The sequence below is a fragment of the Neofelis nebulosa genome, chromosome 5, assembly GCF_028018385.1.
Source record: "Neofelis nebulosa isolate mNeoNeb1 chromosome 5, mNeoNeb1.pri, whole genome shotgun sequence".
NCBI classification, from domain to species: Eukaryota; Metazoa; Chordata; class Mammalia; order Carnivora; family Felidae; genus Neofelis; species Neofelis nebulosa.
In genome coordinates, this window is record NC_080786.1 from 55,284,443 (window position 1) to 55,304,286 (window position 19,844).

The 19,844-nt window shown below is 39.1% G+C and overlaps 1 protein-coding gene across 1 annotated transcript; it reads right to left on the minus strand.

Moving 5' to 3' along the window:
- Nucleotides 1–15,317: 15,317 nt before the first annotated feature.
- On the minus strand, nucleotides 15,318–15,776 carry LOC131512116 (cytochrome b-c1 complex subunit 7-like). The gene has a single exon (XM_058730406.1). The coding sequence runs from the start codon at nucleotides 15,670–15,672 to the stop codon at nucleotides 15,442–15,444; it is 231 nt and encodes a 76-aa protein (XP_058586389.1). The 5' UTR covers nucleotides 15,673–15,776; the 3' UTR covers nucleotides 15,318–15,441.
- Between the last annotated feature and the right edge of the window lie 4,068 nt (nucleotides 15,777–19,844).

Genomic DNA, 19,844 nt, shown 5'->3' on the forward strand with positions numbered 1-19,844 from the left:
CACAAATCTTGTATGTATACACTTTTAAGAGCAGCATAGAGCTTATCTTAGAAAATGTGTGTGGTACAGAGAATTAGAAAAACAAAAGCATAAATTTCCAACATTTCCCTTATAGGGAGATCATCGCTGTTAACATTTTTTTTTTTAATAGATTTTATGTTTTGCAGTTGTAGATCTTCAGAAAAATTGAGAAGATAGTGCAGAGTTCCCGTGCCACACCCAGCTTTTTTTATTATTTAATGAGCCGGTACTATTACATTATTATTAACTAAAGGCTGTAGTTTAGGTATCTTTAGTTCTTATTCAGTGTACATTTTCTTTTCCAAGATCCCATCCAGGATACCATGTTAATGTATGTATGTTTCTTTCTTTCTTTTTTCTTTTCTTTTCTTTTCTTTTCTTTTCTTTTCTTTTCTTTTCTTTTCTTTTCTTTTCTTTTCTTTTCTTTTCTTTCTTAGAAAGGGAGAGAGAAATGGGTGGATACAGATACACACACACATGCACACACATGCATGTGCATATGTGCACGAGTCAGAAAGGGGCAGAAAGGGAGAGAGAATCCCAAGTAGGCCACATGCTCAGCGTGGAGCCCAATATGGGACTCACAAAAGTGTGAGATCGTGACCTGAGCCTAAATCAAGAGTTGGACGCTTAACTGACTCAACCACCCAGACACTTCCTCCTCATGTTACATTTAGCTGTCATGTTTTCCTTAGTCTCCTCTTGGCAGTGTCTCTTTCTTTGATTTCCCTTGTTTTTGAGGACCTTAACAGTTTTGAGGAGTATTCATCAAATATTTTGTAGGATACCATACCATTGGAATTTAATGTTTTCCCCCTAAGAGTGGGATTATGGGTTATTGGGAGGAAGACCACAGGCAAAACGCTATTTTCATAACATTTTATCAAGGGCATATACTGGCAACATGATTTATCACTGTTGATGTTGGCCTTCATCACCTGACTGAGGTAGTGCTTGTCATTTCTCCGCTATACTCTTTTTCCCCCCTTTCCATAATGTGCACTTCAGAAGGAAGTCACTCTGCACGGCCTATACCTAAGAAGTAGTGAGTCATACTGCCCCTCCTTGAAGGTGGGATATCTGTATAAATTATTTGGAACTCTTCTGTATGGAAGATTTGTCTCTTTTCTCCCATGTACTAATTTGTTCAGTCATTTATTTATAGCAATATGGATTCATGAATACCTTTATTATATTTTGGGTTATTATCTAATGCTACTTTATTTTGTTTGAATTGTTATAACTTTGGCCATTGTTCCCATCATCTGCCATCCATTTACTTAATTACTCAATTCTACTACACACCTGTGTCCCATAAAAAACCTTGTGTTTTATGTATGGTTCCCTTGCCTTAGTCTTACAGACTGTACTCATTTTTAGCATTACTTAGATCAGCACCTTCTCCCCATCCCCTTCAGTGAGCTTGTTTCATATATTTGTAATACAGTTATTTGTCACAGTCTTTCAATCCCCTGACTTAAATGCTTTTTCAAAATTTGCATATAGGGAGATTCATTATTTGTACAATGAAGTCCTGTGGGCTTTCACAAGTTCATGTCTTGAATCAACCATTATAGTATCATACCAAGTAATTTTACAGCCCTAAAAATCCCCTGCACTTTACCAATTCATCCTGAACCCCAAGTCCTTGGCAACCATTGATCATTTTATTGTTTCTGTAGTTTCGCCTTTTCCAGAGTGTCATATAATTGGAATCACATAACATGTAGCCTATCATACTGGCTTCTTTCACTTCTTAGCAGTATGTCTTTAATGTTCTTTCTTTTTGTGGCTTGCTAGTTTATTTTTTTATTGTTGAGTATACCCCATAGTATAGATGTACCATACTTTGTTTATTCACCTATCCATTCATCTTGGTTACTTCCAGCTTTTGGTGCTTATGAATAAAGCTGCAATAAACTTCCCTATGCAGGTTTTTGTATAAACATAAGTTTTCAAATCAGTTGGATAATACCTAGGAGCCTGATTGCTGGATCTTGTGGTAACACTATCTTGAGTTTTGGAAGAGGCTGCCAAACTGTCCTCCAAAGTGGCTGTACCATTCTGCATTCCCACCAGCAATGTAAAAAAAGTTCTTGTTGCTCTGCATTCTTATCAGCATTTGGTATTGTCAGTTTTTTTTATTTCAGCCATTATAATAGGTAGTGGTGTCTCATTGTTACTTTAATTTACAGTCCCCTGATGACACGTGATGAACATCTTTTTATATGCTTATTTGCCATCTGTGTATCTTTGATGAGTTGTCTATTCAGATCTTTGGCCCATTTTTAAACCTGGTTGTTTGATTTCTTATTGTGGAGTTTTAAGATTTCTTGTGTATTTTGGATACAAGTCCTTTTTATCAGATGTGTCTTGCAAGTATTTTCCCAATCTGTGCCTTGTCTTTAAAAAATATATGAAAATAATATATGTATATGAATTATTTATATGTAATACACGTACTTATACATGATTATGTAGAGGTGAGATCATACTGTCTATATACTTTTTTAAACCTTTTACTTCTTAACTATTTTATGTCTTTTCTAAGCCATTAAAAATTCTTTTTTTTTAAAAGAATGTTTCCAATGTTTATTTCAATTGCATATTTCACTGCCTTTTTTTTTTTTAAGTTTATTTATTTATTTTGAGAGAGAAGAAAGAGAGAACCAGTGGGGGAGGGACAGAGAGAGAGGGAGACAGAGTGTCCCAAAGTGGGCTCTGTGCTGACACCAGAAAGCTCGATGCAGCTCAAAGTCATGAACTGTGAGAATGTGACCTGAGCAGAAGTCTGATGCTTAACTGACTGAGCCGCCCAGGCATCCTCGCCATTAAAAATTCTTAAATATATATAATAATAAACCAATACTCCACTGCCAGATTGCAAAAATAGTCCTAATTCTTCACTCACAACTTTTATCCTGTAGCGTAGGACCAAATAATAAACATTTAAGACTTTGCAGTCTAATGGTCTCTGTCACAATCACTTTGCTATAGTAGCATGAATGAGCCATAGCCAATATGTAAATAAAAGGGAGTGACTATATTCTAATAAAGCTTAAAAAAAAAAGACTGTGGGCCATGTTTTGCCTATGGCCTGTAGTTTGCTGACCCCTGATGTAACTTTGTAGGTAGTGCCCTTTTGCTCTGGGCTTTGGTGATTAGAAGGAGGTGGAAGTTCTGAGTTTAGGCTTCAAGAGGGCTTGGGCCTCTATCATAGCTGTGAGAACAGGCGCCCCAGGATTTGTGGTCATTGTACAGCATTGCTGTGGCATTAGCCAGTTGATAGACTGATAATACCACCACCATTTGATTAGTCTTTGAAGTTGGGCATTTCCAGGTTGGTTTTCTCCACCTACCCCCCATAAACATCTGTCCATTTTGCTCATTATTTTCTTAGGAAATGACTGTGTCAGAGTATATAAGAATCTTAGGACATATTACAAAATTCTTTCCAGAAATATACCTTCCATGGGGTACAGTTTATGAGAGTATCTCTTTTATATTCTATTCTTGATGTTTTACATGTTCTTTCTTTTCACTTAATGATTTCTAGGTTAACTCAGATGAGGCCCAATTCATATTGATCTGTTGAACTTTTGTAGCAGTTACTATCTGTCCTACTTGGTTAGTTTTTATTTGTTTCCTAAGTTTTTATTACTATTTATGTATGTATTTTGTCTTTCTAACTAGACTACATTTCTTTAGTGCAGTGCAGATATAGCACAATGCATAGGTCCTCAAATACGTAGTTAATACTATCTGATTTTTGAATACTTCGAAAAATGGGTAGAAATTTTTGTTGGGTATAGTTTGGCTTTAATTCCTTACAAGTCTGTCCATAAGATAGGAAATCAGATCTTAATGGCATTGGAGAGATGGTAAATGGGATTTGTAGGGAGAGTTGTTTATGTTGTTCAAGACTTCATTTTTAAAAAAAATTTTTTTTTTAAATGTTTTTTATTTATTTTTGGGACAGAGAGAGACAGAGCATGAACGGGGGAGGGGCAGAGAGAGAGGGAGACACAGAATCGGAAACAGGCTCCAGGCTCCGAGCCATCAGCCCAGAGCCTGACGCGGGGCTCGAACTCACGGACCGCGAGATCGTGACCTGGCTGAAGTCGGACGCTTAACCGACTGCGCCACCCAGGCGCCCCAAGACTTCATTTTATTGGGGCGCTTGGGTGGCTCAGTCGGTTAAGCGTCCGACTTGAGCTCAGGTCATGATCTCGCAGTTTGTGAGTTCAAGCCCCACATGGGGCTTTGTGCTGTCAGCTCAGAACCTGGAACCTGCTTTGGATTCTGTGTCTCCCTCTCTCTCTGCCCCTCCCCTGCTCATGCTCTGTCTCTCTCTGCCTCAAAAATAAATAAAAACATTAAAAAAAAAAATTAAAAAAAAAAAGACTTCATTTTATTTATGCAAGTAGGACCTGCATCTAATTCTAAACTTTGGTAAATTTTTATCTGTATAGTGCTAATTAGCCACAGAATTCTGATTTTATAGTGCTAACATAGACTGTTCAGTTTAACACAGTAAATTTTCTTACTCCAGGGTATTTCATTGTATATAATAGCACAAATGGTATCTGTAAATAATCATGTGGACACAGGACCTATACAGAGAAGGTATACTGTAATCAGAAGGAAATTTATTGGGCGGTAATCAAGAAGTACCAAATATGTGTGGTAGTTTTCCTGTGTTTGTATATTTGGATCAGAATAATGTTGAAGGGCTGACTACTTAATAGAGGCTAAGATAAATCAATGTTCATCTGGCTTTAAGGGTGTCAGTGTAAACAAGTACTGTACAAGTCTCCCTGGAATGTTACCAGACAGATTTCTGGGGTGGTAATACTCCGAATGGTCTGGAATGTGGAGTTGTGACTTCAAAGAGGATCTTTAAAAAAGTTTGTATTTTGATTGTAGAGTTTCACTGTGGCATTTTGTCTTTGTACTTTGAGAATAGATAGACAAACTCTGATCCTAGGTAAATATGTAGAATAGCAAGAAGTTTGGGGTTGTTCCCCCAATCTCTTACTCTTTGCCTTCCGTGGTCATGTTTGCCATTTCTCTTTTCATAGGAAATAAAGTGTTACCCCTGACAGTGTTTCCATTTTTTGGGGGGATCAGAGTCTTAATCAGAGGCATATTCTGATGGAGGAAATATTTTGGGAGATAGCAAGTCTTTGTGTATGTGGTACATTGAATTCTTGGTCAAAATTCTTAATTTCTCTGTAGTAATATATAGCTTTATACTTGCCCTTTATTCATGGTGGTGGAATGTATTTCTTCGCCCCTTAACTTTAGATTTGACTTTGTGACTTGGGATGTTAGCAAACATGGTAAGAAGGTAAGATTAAAATGCTTTAGCTTATTTGCATTTGTGCTCTTGTCCTTCTGTCATCACCATGAGAAGAATATGCCCTGGGTAGTAGTCCCTGCCTTCTCCAACTTGGCTCAGAATCGAACATTTAAAGGCAGTGTCATCCTAAATGGCTGATAAACCCATGAGTGGAGATTAAGTGATTATTATTAAGCTTTTGAGTTTTGGAGTGGTTTCTTATGCAGCATTATTGGCAGTAACTAACTGGTAATCTTTGTGTCTTTAAAATTTGTTTCACTAAGCAGTTTTTGATGGATAATACTTTTTCTTTTTAAAAAAAATTTTTTTTAACATTTATTCATTTTTGAAAGAGACAGATCGCAAACAGGGGAGGGCTAGAGAGAGAGGGAGACACAGAATCTGAAGCAGGTTCCAGGCTCCGAGCTGTCAGCACAGAGCCTGACTCAGGGCTCGAACTCACAGACCTCGAGATCATGACCTGAGCCGAAGTCGGCTGCTTAACCGACTGAGCCACCCAGGTGCCCTGGATAATACTTTTTCTTATAGAAATAGGCAACCTCCCTTTTCCCCACTTGCTTAATTAGGGTTAGATTTCAGGTGACAGTAGATGTACTCTTAAAGATTCCCTTAGAGCAGCCTGTCACTCCTATTTTCACACTTAATCTGAGCAAGTACAAAACCTATTCTGGGTTCATCCCCATATATATTCTCCTTTCTGTATTATAGGTTTTAATGGTTTTAAATAGTGCTCTGGAAGGTGCCTTGGGCAGGTGGGGAAGGTTAAGATGATCTAGCTCCAGTTTTTCCTGACTGTTGTCAGGCTGAGCAGCTTCATTTTTATTTAGACATTTGGTTTTCATGCAGTATTTTGTTAGGAAAAGCATTTTTTAGAAAATTAAATATCATTGCTATAAACCTACTTGTACATTCATACCATAGAATATTATTTATCAGTATAAAGGAATGAACTATTGATAGAACAACCTGAATGGATCTCAAGGGAATTATGCTGAGTGAAAACAAACAATCTCAAAAGGTTTCATATTGTATGGTTCCATTTAGGTAACGTTCTTGAAACAAATTAATAGAGATGGAGAACAGTTTAGTGATGGCCAGGGTTTAGGGATGGGGGGTGTGTGTGTGGAGCTGGGTGTGGCTGTAATGGAGTAGCACAAGAGAGCTTCTTGGTGATGAAACAGTTCTTGATTGTGGTGATGATTACATGAAACTACCCACGTGATAAAATTGTACACATGTGAACACACACAACACACACACACAAATGCTTATGAAACTTACAAAATCTGAATGAACTCTGTGAATTATGTCAGCGTCAGTTTCCTGGTTTTGGTCCTATAATTTTCTAAAAATTATGCAAGATGTTACCATGGTGGGAGTCTGGGTGAAAAATTCACATTATCTGCCTGTACTTTTTTTGTTTTTGCTACTTCCTATGAGTATATAATTATTTCAGAATTAAAATTTAAGGATCAAAAGCATTGCCATGTAGAAGAGCTAGTATTAGGAAAAGAAATAATTCTTTGCTGCTATCAGGTCATTTGTTTGAGAGAATGTTCACACATTTTATTGGGCAATTTATTCATCTTTGATAATCTGAGATGGTCCTTAGAGAAAAGTTAAAGTGATGAGAGAGAGAGTATGTGTGTGTGTGTGTGTTGTTTCAGTTCTGTCTAGTGGAACTTATTTAGAAAAGTCTCACAAAAGAACCCATTTTTTCTTTTGTTATTGCTGATATTAGCAAAAGGGAAGAAGGGCCTCAGCTTATGGGAGGTTATTTTGAGGGAGAAGGCAACTAACAGAGCTAATGCTTTTCAGTTTTGACAATCCAGAGAAATTTCTGTGTCAGGAAATTAAAAGCACTTCTAATAGAAGTGTTCAGAGCTGTGAATGTGCTCACATTTGCAGTAGCATTTTCTTTTGCTGTCAGGTATTTGGGAATAAACTGAAGCTCAGAAGAGTTGGGTGGAGACTTACTGGTTTGAGGAATAAAATCATCTAATAGCCCCTGGCTTTGGACTCTAACCTAATTATGTGATGATAACATCACCAATTTCCTCTACTTTTTCCTCCATTGTCTATGGTTTTAGAATTTCCAGTCAAGCAAGAACACTAGAAATTGTATAGGCTCAGGAGCCAGATATCCATCCTAGGTTCATATCCCAGCTGTGAGTCAGGCAAGTAAGTCATTTCTCTGACTGAATCTTCTCATTTGTAAAATGGGAATTCAGTTGTTTAAAACTAGAGGGTCCTATTATGAGGCTAATAGAAAAGCGGTATTTTTCAGATGGTTTGTACTGTGTACTGACATAAAGGGGCTAGAAGTGCCAAAAGGAAGACAAGTGGGGCTGGAGTGGTGAAAAGGAAGATCACATGCTGCAGCCATTTGTGTTGACCTCTTGCTGTACTCAGAGGTAGGCCTGGATCTGCTGAAGACATGACACTTAACCGAAGCGTGTTGCCTCTGCCCCGGCTGCTCATCTGGAATCACTCCGTTCCCGTAGCAGCAAGAGTGCCTGCCAACAGCTGTCACACATTGGGAGTCCGAACCTTTCTCTTCCTTCAGCTTCCTCAGTTCCTTTCATGTCTGTCTAACGGAAGCCACCTGGCAAGAGAGCATAGAAATATAGTTTGATGTTCAGAGTAGCATATAGAAGGGTAGGTAAAGTGAAAAACAGTGGGTAACTAATGTATACAAAGACTTGATACATATGCACTGCATAGATTTTTTTTTAAGTAGCCGTACTATGTATGTATGTATGTATGTATGTATGTATGTATGTATGTATGTATGTATTTAGGAGAGAGCATGACCTGGAGAGAAGGGCAGAGGGAGAGAGGGAGAATCCCAAGCAGGCTCCATGCCCAATGTGGGGCTTGATCCCACAGCACTGGAATCATGACCTGAGCAGAAATCAAGAGTCAGATGCTCAACTGACTGAGCCACCCAGGTGTCTCAACCACATATATACCTTTTATAATCAGTAACTGGGTATCTGTAGGAAGGAGAACCGGAGACTGGAGCATAGCCACGGAGGGATGCATTAGTTTTACTTCTGTCTTTACTTTTGGGCTTTGTTTTTTAATGCCTTTAGAACCACAGAATTGAATTGATTATACTCATTTTGTGGCATGTTTATTTTGGTTCATGGAAATCATCATGTCCACTGTTTTCTCCCTTTGTCACCCATGTCTCATATGTCCTACCTCCCATACTCTTATGTAGATACATTGAAATTCTTGAAAGATATATAATATCATTCGTGGGTTAAATTTATTTATTTATTTAAGTGTTTATTTTTGAGAGAGAAAGAACACGAGTAGGGAAGGGGCAGAGAGAGGGAGACACAGAATCTGAAGTAGCCTGCAGGCTGCAGGCTCTAAGCTGTCAGCACAGAGCCTGATGGGGATTCGAACCCACAAACTGCAAGATCATGACTTGAGCTGAAGTTGGATGCTTAACTGATGGAGCCACTCTGGCACCTCCATGGGTTAAATTTAAATAAAGTCTGTTGTGCTTTACTTTTTTACACTCAGCATTATGTTTTTGAAGTGGATCCATGTTGCTGCATAGAAATTTGGTTCATCCTTCCTCATTTGCATGTTATTTTTCCATATGTTTGTATCACATTTTCTCTTCTCATCTATTTTCTCATTGATGGGCATCTAATTTGCCTACAGCTTTCACACAGTACTACAGTGAACAGCTTCATTCCTGTTTCATTATTGATCTGTTGAGAGTTTCTGGGATATATACCCAGTGTGGTGGGCAGACTTTAAAATGGCTCCCAATGGTCCTTGCCCCCTGATATTCATGTCCTTGTTTAAATTCCTCCCCTTTAATATGGGCTGGACCAAGTGATTCTTTTCTAATGAATAGAATATGGCAAAAGTGATGAGATGTCACCTCTGAGTAGTTTACCAAAGATCTGTGACTTCTGTCTTGCTTGCCATTTCTCATTGTCTCTTCTCTGGGGGAAACAAGCTGTTATGTTGTGAACTGCCCTATGGAGAGGTCTATGTGGCAGGGAACTTATGTCTCTGACCAACAGCTATGTAAGCAAGCTTGGAAACATAATTCTCCACTTAACTTGAGATAACTGTAACCCCCACCTCACCTTTGACTGTAGTCTTTTGAGAAACTCAAACTCAGAGGCACTCAGCCAAACCACGTCTAGATTCCTGACCCACATAATCTTTGAGATGATAAATGTTTGTCATTTTAAGCCTCTAAATCTTGGGGTAATTTATTATACAACGATAGGTAACTGATACACCCAGGCACATGACTGTTGGGTTATAGAATATAACCATTAGGGGCACCCGGGTGGCTCAGTTGGTTGAGCATCCTACTCTTGATTTTGGCTCAGGTCATGATCCTAATGTTGTGGGATCAAGCCCTGCATCAGACTCCACCTTGAGAGCCTACTTAAGATTCTCTTTCTCTCCCTCTGACCCTCCCTCCTACTCACGCTGTCTCTCTGTCTCAAAATAAAAATAAGTAGGGGCTCCTGGGTGGCTCAGTGGTTAAGCTTCTGACTCTTGATTTTGGCTCAGGTGATGATCTCATGGTTCATGACATCGAGCCCCATGTTGGGCTCTGTGCTGACAGCTCAGAGCCTGCTTGTGATTCTCTTTCTGCCCTCCTGCACTGTTCTCTTTCTTTCTCTCTCAAAATAAATAAAAATGAATAAGAATATATGCATACTTAACTAAGTACTGCCAGACTTCTTTCCAACAGAATACTTGAGGGCTTTTGTTTCCTCACATTTTCACTAGCCCTTGCTAATATCCTTTATAAATATTTTTTTGCCGGTCTGATAAGTGTAAAGTGATACCTCATTTTAATTATATTTATTTGATATGTATTGAATATACTTTTGTTTCTTTTTTGGTCAGTGCTTATTCATATTCTTTCCTTTCTTTGGTTTTTCTGCCTTGTGTTGATTTAAAGAAAGGTATTGTGTAAATAGCCCTTGCTGGTTTCAGACATTACAGATATCTCATTGTATTACTTGTTAAATTTGCAAACAATGTCCTTCATTAAGCAGAAATATTTAACGCTGATGTAGTTATAATTTCTTTCTCCTTAAGGTTTGCTTCTCTGGGTCTTGTTTTAGCAGGACCATTGATATCCATAATTTAGACTTTTTTTTAATATTTATTTTTGAAAGAGAAAGGGTGGGGGAGGGGCAGAGAGAGAGGGAGACTAAGAATCTGCAGCCGGCTGCATGCTGATAGGAAGCCCTATGTGGGGCTTGAACTCACAAACTACGAGATCATGACCTGAGCCAAAGCCAGATGCTCAACTGACTGAGCCACCCAGGTGCCCCCATAATTTAGACTTTTTAAGTAAGTCTTTTCTCTAAAAACCTTTGGATGAATTTAAAAATATGGAAAGGGGTGCCTGGGTGGCTCAGTCAGTTGAGCGTCTCACAGTTGATTTTGGCTCAGGTCATGATCTCACAGGTTTTGAGTTTGAGCCCCACGTCGGGCTCTGCACTCACATCACAGAGCCTGCTTGAGATTCTCTCTCTTCCTGTCTTCTCTGCCGCTCCCCCACTCATTCTCTCTTTCGCTCTCTTTCTCCCAAAATAAATAAACATTAAAAATAAAAAATAAAAATATGGAAGTAACTTGTGCTCTTTTGTTGCCCAATTCATTTGAATTTCTTTTGCTACACCACTGTCAAGTACTTATTTTACTTATAATGTGGTAATTTAGCCCATTCACAAATCTGGATGAAGATGAGGTGTGGCCATGTAGTAAGTGACCTGAATTAGGTTGATAGGGAAAACCTAGGAGTGAATTGATATATTGGTCCCCAAGTTACAGAAACTATAAGACATATTTTTTTGCAAAGTAATATAAATATATTTCTCTGCTTTTTAAGAAAAAAAAAATGAGGGAAGCCCCAAATTCTTTAAAATAATAGTTTTAGCTTTAGTTTATGTCCACCAGATGGCACCAGTGCACACTAAGTATTTATAAAATCGGAAGCATTATTCTCACACTTCTCTTAAAATCTTAAAAATGTATTGTCCATGTAATTAAGGAGGTAATTCTGACTCCCTACTAATTAGTCTTCAAGAAACTTTTTCTGAGGCTCTAGGTTGGGTGAGGTGTTTTGCTGTGTGGTCCTATAGCTAATAGCATTCACCTAATTGCTCTATAATTATTTACTGGAGTCTGTTTCTTCCACTTTAGGTAGAGATGGGGGCATTTTTAGCCTTAGTAGGCCCTGAATAGTGAGGCTTTCATTTATTTTTCTAATAGTCATTAAGTTATGAGTTAGAGCTAGGTTTGGGAAGTAAAATCTAAAATGTAGACTACAATTTAAACATACCTTTCAATGCTTACAAAATCTACAGTTGGGGAAAATAATGGAACTAAATATTTCATTGTTTTAATTGTATATATTGAATTGATAATGAAAAAAAATACCAATCATTATCCATCTCATTCACTGGACTGAGCTAGAAATCCCATTTCCTTTTGGGAAATGAACATAAGAGAAATTTACAAGCCTTGAAAAATAAATTTATGAATTAATATGCCCAAGCACCATAAAAGTGACTTCCAAGCAACAGCTTGGACTCCAAATATTAAACTTTCATACCATTTATCCTGAATGGCAGTAATGAAACTCAGGCTCTGTGTCTGTGATGTCTGGGTGTCTTAGAAAAGTTTCCATGAGCTCCCTCTTTCTTGTTTTTGGAGAGATGACATTTTTTCCTGTATTATCAATACATTTGAGATAGAGCAGGGACTGGACTCACCTTCCCTCTATCCTGACTGCAAAACCCAGGTTCCTTGATGGCGCAAACACTATGCCCTTTGACAGTACATCTTGCAGGAATGTGGAAGCAGGATGCTTACCAAAGGAGAGACTTGACTGTGAAGACTGGTGACTACCAAACCAGTCTATACCTAGGTGGGCCCCAGTGCTAACCTTTCACCAATTTTTTCCCTCTTTATAATACTAAAAATCACACCCCAGGGTGGAGATTTAAAATGCTAATGAGACATGAGATGCATGAGGAAGCATATGCTACCCATTGTGCCTGTGCGCCCAACTTTATGTATCTCGCCCTGCCCCTATATGCTTAGCTTGCACTCCTTTTCTGTCTTAGCCGTTTTGAAAACTTTCCCTGGCCTTTGTTTGGGAATTCAATCTGAAGGACCCTTTTCTTTGTGCTATCTCCCTTGTGCTAGAGCATAAGCCCCAATAAAAGTCTTTTCCTGAAATTTCTGTTTGGTGCCAGTCTGTTACTAGCAAAGCTAGTGACACTCGCTTGCAAAGCCCAAGGACCCAAGTGTGTAACAAATTGAGAGGTCCAGCCAAGCATCAGACTTTCCTGGAAAACATATCTCCGGAGCCTTCTTACTGATGTTCACTTGTGGCAGGTTACTTCATAGGCTTTCTCTATTGAATCTTCTTTTTAAAAAATTATCGATACCAATATTTCCCAAAGTGTGATTAGTGAAACAATAGTCTTCCTAGACTGACTTTCTTGGGAAAGAAAAGTGTTCTGTTGTTAAGCAAGAGAAAAAAAGCGTTCTGTTGTTACATATTCTGCTGTTTCCTTCTTTGTAGGTCACATTGTCATGTTAAAGACTGTAACAGTGATTCTCAATGGAGTGGTACTGTCCCCTAGGGAGTATTTTATAAATTATAAATTTCTGGGAGTGTTTTATTGTCATACTGATTGGCCTAGAGGTTATGGACACTAGCTAGCTTGCATTGCACAGACAGTCCCACAAAAGCAAGAATTATCTCTGGCTGTCTGGGACTTACTCTTGTCATTTATTGTCATATAGCTGAAAAATCTGTTTATAATTAAGCTGAGGACCTACCTCCATTTTATATATAAATACAAAGTAGTTGTGATTTTATAATAGACACTGAATGTCTTAGGACTATAATGAATGACCATGTCAGTCAAGGGAAGATTGTATTTTGTTTGGAGCTTTGCCAAGAATTATTTATTTCAGAAAAGCACATCGTGAGCAAACACAACTGGTTGTATTTGAGTCACTGATGCAGCACAACTTTGTAGCCCCGTTTGAACTGTCATATTCACGTGATTCTCCATACAAGTGTCTGACTTATGTCTTTTGGTTTAGTTATTCCCAAGAATTTATATATATATATATATATATATATATATATTTTTTTTTTTTTTTTTTTTTTTAACATTTATTTACTTTTGAGACAGAGAGAGACAGAGCATGAATGGGGGAGGGGCAGAGAGAGAGAGGGAGACACAGAATCGGAAGCAGGCTCCAGGCTCTGAGCCATCAGCCCAGAGCCTGACGCGGGGCTCAAACTCACGGACGGCGAGATCGTGACCTGAGCTGAAGTCGGACGCTCAACTGACTGAGCCACCCAGGCGCCCCAAGAATTTATATATTAAAATACATATTTTGTTGGTGGTGGTCCTTTTGGAAATTGTTTATGTAGGATATGTCTATGAATTTTGTTTCAGGGTGTAAAGGAAGTGTTACAAAGATAGACGTTTTCACCAAAGGCATATTAGATCAAGGGTTCGGGACCACTATCCTAAGTAGAGAAATCTGGTGAATTTTCTTAACCCAGCATTTGCTAAGCTAATTTGATAATAGAACATTTTTTTTGTGTATAGTATCTGTTAACATTAGAGAAAGCTATAGTAATTCAAATCCTGTCATTAATGAAACTTTTTATAGTACTTTATACTTTTCACAATGCTTTCACATGCCTTATTTCAATTTATTTTCACATGAGGTACTTAGCATAGGTTTTCTCTATTCGTTCTGAAGATGAAGTAAACCAGGAGAATTCAGGTGACCCACCCTAGGACACTCAAAGGTGTGTGACAGAGCCACAGACAGACGAGAGGGCTGATTCCGATTCATGCCCTTTTTTCTACATCTGATGGCTCTGGGAGTTTGCCAGTCCCAGCGTAGGGTTCTCTCCATTTCTCCACGCTTCTGTGGCCAGGAAGTAGGGAAGGAAAAGGTGGAACCATGTCAGAGCAGCACTGGGGCAGGTGAAGCTTTCCACACTAAGGGAGCTGACTGTCCAGTCTAAAGTCCACCAGCTTATTTCCCCCGCTTCCTCCTTCTTGCTGTTTGCCTTTCAAGTTCACCACCTTTCTTGTATTTCTAGATCAAAAGGGTGATCAAAGGAGAAAAAGTGAAACTGCAGCTCACTGGTTAAAACTGCTGGATGGAATGTGGAATTTGTGATTTAACATTGCTTTCTCATTATCTTCTGTTGTTCCTGGGGCTTATGGTTAGTATTTGCATCACCAACTCTTGTTGAGATTACAGACCTACAGGATGTCTATTCTAAAGAGGAAATAATAATGGCAAACGGCTTTTACTACATGTCAGGCATCATTCTAAGTGCCTAATATACGTTAATTTATGTAATCCTTAACAAAAACTTTGTGAGGTAGGTAATAGTATTATCTCCATTTAGATGAGGAAACTGAGGCAGAAGAGGTTTAAATCACTTATTCGAGGTTATACAGCTAGTAAGTGATAAAAGAAGGGTTCAGTACTTTGCCCCAAGTGGTTCAGCTTGAACCAAGTGGCAGAACTGAGATTTGAGTCTGCACAGTCTGGCATCAGAGAAAAGCTTACGGATTACTAAAGAGGAATGGACTGTGGTAAAGTCAGAATATGACAGATGGAATCTTGTGGTTTTCTTTTAGAATGAGTGTTGGGAGAACTTTTATTGAAAACTTACAATCAAGTTTGAGCTTTGTTTTTTTAAATCTAAAAGGAGTGTCAGGGTATAAGAGGTCTTACAAGAAGTTCCTACCTGTAAGTCTCAAGTGTCATACTCTCTTAAATTCTATCATTAACATATCAAACCTTTGAGTTTTCTTTGGGTTCAACTGTTAGATATATTCTTAAAAGACTAATGTATTTTTTTTAATAATTACAATAGACATTTATTTAAAGTAATAACATTGCAGCTCAAATAATTCCAAATTGTACATTTCGGGTTTACCCAACTTCTTAAAAATATTTGAGGGCAGCTGCAACCACAGATATCAACTCCATGATTATTTATTTGCCCATTCTTCTCTTTCCCGAATAACTTCTTTCAGATATTGTTCAAGGTAGAATTTATCCTCCTCATATTTTGTCCACTGCTCTTTAGGCAAGACCTGGTGCCTCATGGTCAGGTCCAGTGCTCTCTTAATGTGAAACATCCTGTAGTTATAAAGGTTCTCAGGAAGCCTTCTTATGGCCTCTTTCACATCATCATTCTCATATGTTGTATCATCTTGCATTAGTCCCAGTTTATTGAACCCTGCAGCATTGTAATACCATTTTCAAATACCCTCCAGCCACTGGCTTGATGCTGCAACCGCAGGCCAGCTCCCCATTTTGACCTGAGACTCTTAAAAGACTAATGTATTAAACTAAATGACAAAGGTCAGTGACTTAGTAGTTTTGAGCAAAACTAACCAAGTGAACCTAGAGCCTACTGGCCAGCTAACTTCTTTCCTTCCCTACTCCTTTCCTCTGTTCTTTGGTTTTGCTTATGGCTGCACTCCAAGTAATACCAGCAGCTTGTAAGTGTCCTCAAAAAATAGATTTCAAAAGAGGAGCAGGACATTTTTATTTCATGCTTGCTGCCAAGTTTCATTAAGCTGTTTTGCTGGATTTTCCATTTATTCCTCTGTGATTTTGGTGTAAATTTATTACCCAGCCAACATGTGGGCCAGTGCTTCTTTTCAAGCTTATGCTAATTGATAACAGAAACCAGAGCTTGAAGTTGGACAAGACAAAGCTGCAAATGGAACACCGGGTGGCGAAGGGGGCACATATCATGTCTGGAGATAATGGTAAGCATGCTGGTGACCTGAGGTGAGGTACAGTGGGTGGGACCGGCCCAGGAAACACTGGAGACCAGTGGGCACGCACTGAGGGAGTGCCTGCTTGCTCAGGGTTGGGCACTGGGCACTTTGCATACAGTGGCAAACAAATTAAAGACCTTGCTGGCATCCTTCCTGATTCCTGAATTCAGATTTTAAAATAAGGCAATATATGGAATTTTCGAAAAGTCTCTATTGTGATGAATTGTTCCTCAGAACTCCCTAACAGCATGTCTTACCAACCTTAACATACACTTACCAAGTTGTGATTTCAGACAAGCCTGATGTAAAGTTCATTTGTTTTATATTCCTCTTACTACATACAAAAGGAAACACACATCACAAAGAGAAGAAAGATGATTATTTGTTTCAAACGCTACCACAAAACATTTTCATAAAGTATGTAGTAGGTATTAAGGTGTTAGGTGCTTTGAGTACTGAGCAGTTAGCTGTAGAAGTTTGTCACCAGAGAAACTCAGATGGAAAGCACCTTGCAGATAAAATCTGGAAATGATTGGATAAAATCATTAAAATCAGTAAAATGAGTGGATCACAATGGTTTTCTTGGTGGCCACACAATCAGGATTAAGAAACCATGGGACTGGGAATTAGTCTTCTTGGGCTTGACTCCTGCTTTGCTGTGAAACAGTGGGAGGTCCATGTTAGCCTCTCTGTTAGTGTCTCACTGGCCCACCTCACCAGGGATAACAAGCATTATATATAATGATGAATGGGAAAGTATCTTGGAAATTGAAACTTTGTACTATTTAAGATACTGTTGTTAGTTGTTAATTCTAGTTCATAATATAATTTTTTTTCTTCTTCTTAAGTAAGCTCCATGACCAGCATGGAGCCCACGCTGGGGCCCAAACTCATGACATGAGATCAAGACCTAAACCAAGATCAAGAGTCTGACACTCAACCGACAGAGCCACCTGGGCATCCCTAGTTCATAATATAATTTAAATGAGGCTCATTTATTCTTTGCAAATGGATTCTTTCCTCTATTATGATAATACTGTTGATAATATTTATATATTTCAAAGATTTTATTTTTTTTAATTTTATTTTTTTTAACATTTATTTATTTTTGAGACAGAGAGAGACAGAGCATGAGCAGGGGAGGGTCAGAGAGAGAGGGAGACACAGAATCCGAAACAGGCTCCAGGCTCTGAGCTGTCAGCCCAGAGCCCGATGCGGGGCTCGAACTCACGGACCGCGAGATCATGACCTGAGCCAAAGTCGGACGCCCAACCGACTGAGCCACCCAGGCGCCCCAAGATTTTATTTTTCTAAGTAATCTCTACACCTAACATGGGGCTTGAAGTCACAACCCCAAGATTAAGAGTCAGCATTCTCTACAGACTAAACCAGCCAGAAACCCCTCCTTTAAAAAAAAAAAAAAGATTTTATTTTTTTAAATGGATAATACTTATTGAATTAACAGAAATGTGATTTGTCCACAGACAAACAGCAAGTAGCAGTGCTGCAGCTGGGGCCCTGATGAAGTTTGGGGAGATCTATGAATATCCTGATTCACAGCCTGTGGTCCTTTCCTAGGATCTTCAGGTTAGCTGCTTGGGGTCTCACTTCCTCTTTAATTATGTATAACTGGCTTCTTACTCTGTAGAGTTACTATTTTCTAACTAGTCAAGAGAGATAACTTTCTGGCTTTAATACATCCCCACCACATTTTTACTGGTCATGGACTGTTTCTTCCCATATGGGCATCAGTATCTGGGTCCCAACCTATATCCTATTGATTTTATAGGTACTGCAGGTAAAAAGGTATCCCCTAGTTTATGTCTACATCCGTATGTAGAGACCAGCCTAGGTCTTCAGGGAGGCTCTATTTCTGGTGGTCTGAGGAGCTGAGGAAATTGCCATAGGAGGTATCTTCTTGGAGTGACCACAGAGAGCCAGCCATGCTCTAATGGCTCAAATGGTTCCAGGCCCTCTCTGAGGAACCAGAATTCTCATCTGGCTTAGATCCCCAGGGCCTGCAGAATAGCCCCGAAACAGCTGAGGGAACCTTAAAACTGATCAGTGTCAGACATTTTCCAGGCTGAGCTGCATGGATCGTTAGTCAACTTTGGGGGAGAGTTGCAATTGTCATAAACCTTGTGCTCCCAATATATGACCCCAGGGTTCTTCTAGGACATCTCGAGTATATCCTGGACTCTCTGTGATAGAGACTACTTGTTCGCAATTTGCTGTCTACCAGAGAGGCACTAGCAGCCCTGAACCTGACTCTGTTGTCAGGCTGGGGCTTTTCCTCATAGAGTCCTGATATGGTCAGTCTCATCCTTGTTATAAGTTTCTTTCAAATACTTCATATTTCAAAGCCCAGCTCAAATGTCACTTTCTTTTCCTATAGGCTCCCAATGTGAACATAATAAATTACATACATATATACATACTATACCATACAGTGCTGTGTGCCCATAGTACTTTATCCATACTTGTAGTGGAATTCTTAACACATAGTGTCTAAAACGTGTCTGCCTTTGTGCTTAAAGGGAGCTATAAACTTCTTAAGAGTAAAGACTACATGTGACTCATTTGATCTATTTATATATTTGCAAGGTCTCACATCATGATTGGAACATTCATGTTTATTGCCTTAAATTCTTTTCAAGGACAATGAGATGGAAATCAAAGATAGTACCACTCTTTTCCTGATTAATTATTTCAACACATTTATCAAAACCTACTAACATGTTATACACCAGCCTGCCATGAAGAAGCAGTTATGAATAAGATGCACATATGATTCCCCTACAGGGAGCTTATAGTTGGGTAGTCTTCTCTATTTTCATGCCTTGTTGTCCCTGATAAATCAATTGTTGCTTCTGGTGGTGGTGAGCTAAGCCAGACTGTTCCTTCTCACTCATCCAGGACACGGACATGTGTTGCTGATGCTGGTGGTAGCAGCAGCAGACAGTGAGCAGAATTGTACCCTCCCCTTCTGACTGTGTTCATGATAATTGTGGCATGACCAATCATCATCTACTCTTGCCTGCTCTCCCCAAAGGGAACTCTAGATAAGTTCCGTAGTAGTGGATAATGACAGATTGGATCCTGGGAGCCTAGGCTTGACATCCTGGAGTAAAAACTCTGGGTGGATGGAGCCAGAGAGTAAGGAGGGTATCAAATCCAAGAAGCCAAGTCCATTTCAAATCCAAAGGGCAAGCATAAGACAGAAAACAGGGGGCCGTTTTAGTTTAGAAAACTAGAGTTCAAAGTTTAGAGGCAATATTGGACAGAGATGAAGCTGAAAGGTAGGAATGGAGCTGGAGGTTAAGAGCTGGTTGATGTATCCAAGAGTTTTGTGGTAAAGAGGTAAGATGTCAATAATTTTCTGTTCTTGAATTTCTCAGCTTGCTGAGAGATAAGGGCTGGGCTGTTTGGAGGGTGATGTCAGCTTTATGGCTGAATAAGATGCCCATAGTTTGTGTCCTTCTCCCAACAACAACAATGTAGCATCCATCAGAGTGCCTTCATAGAAGCTGTGGGATCCAGTACCACATGCCACAGATTCTGGGGGGGAGTCTTTGCCCATCCATACATCATGTAATAGGCAT

Excerpts from the sequence above, each read along its gene's own strand:
- LOC131512116 (XM_058730406.1), bottom strand. The coding sequence starts at position 15,672 with ATGCAAGATGATACAACATATGAGAATGATGATGTGAAAGAGGCCATA.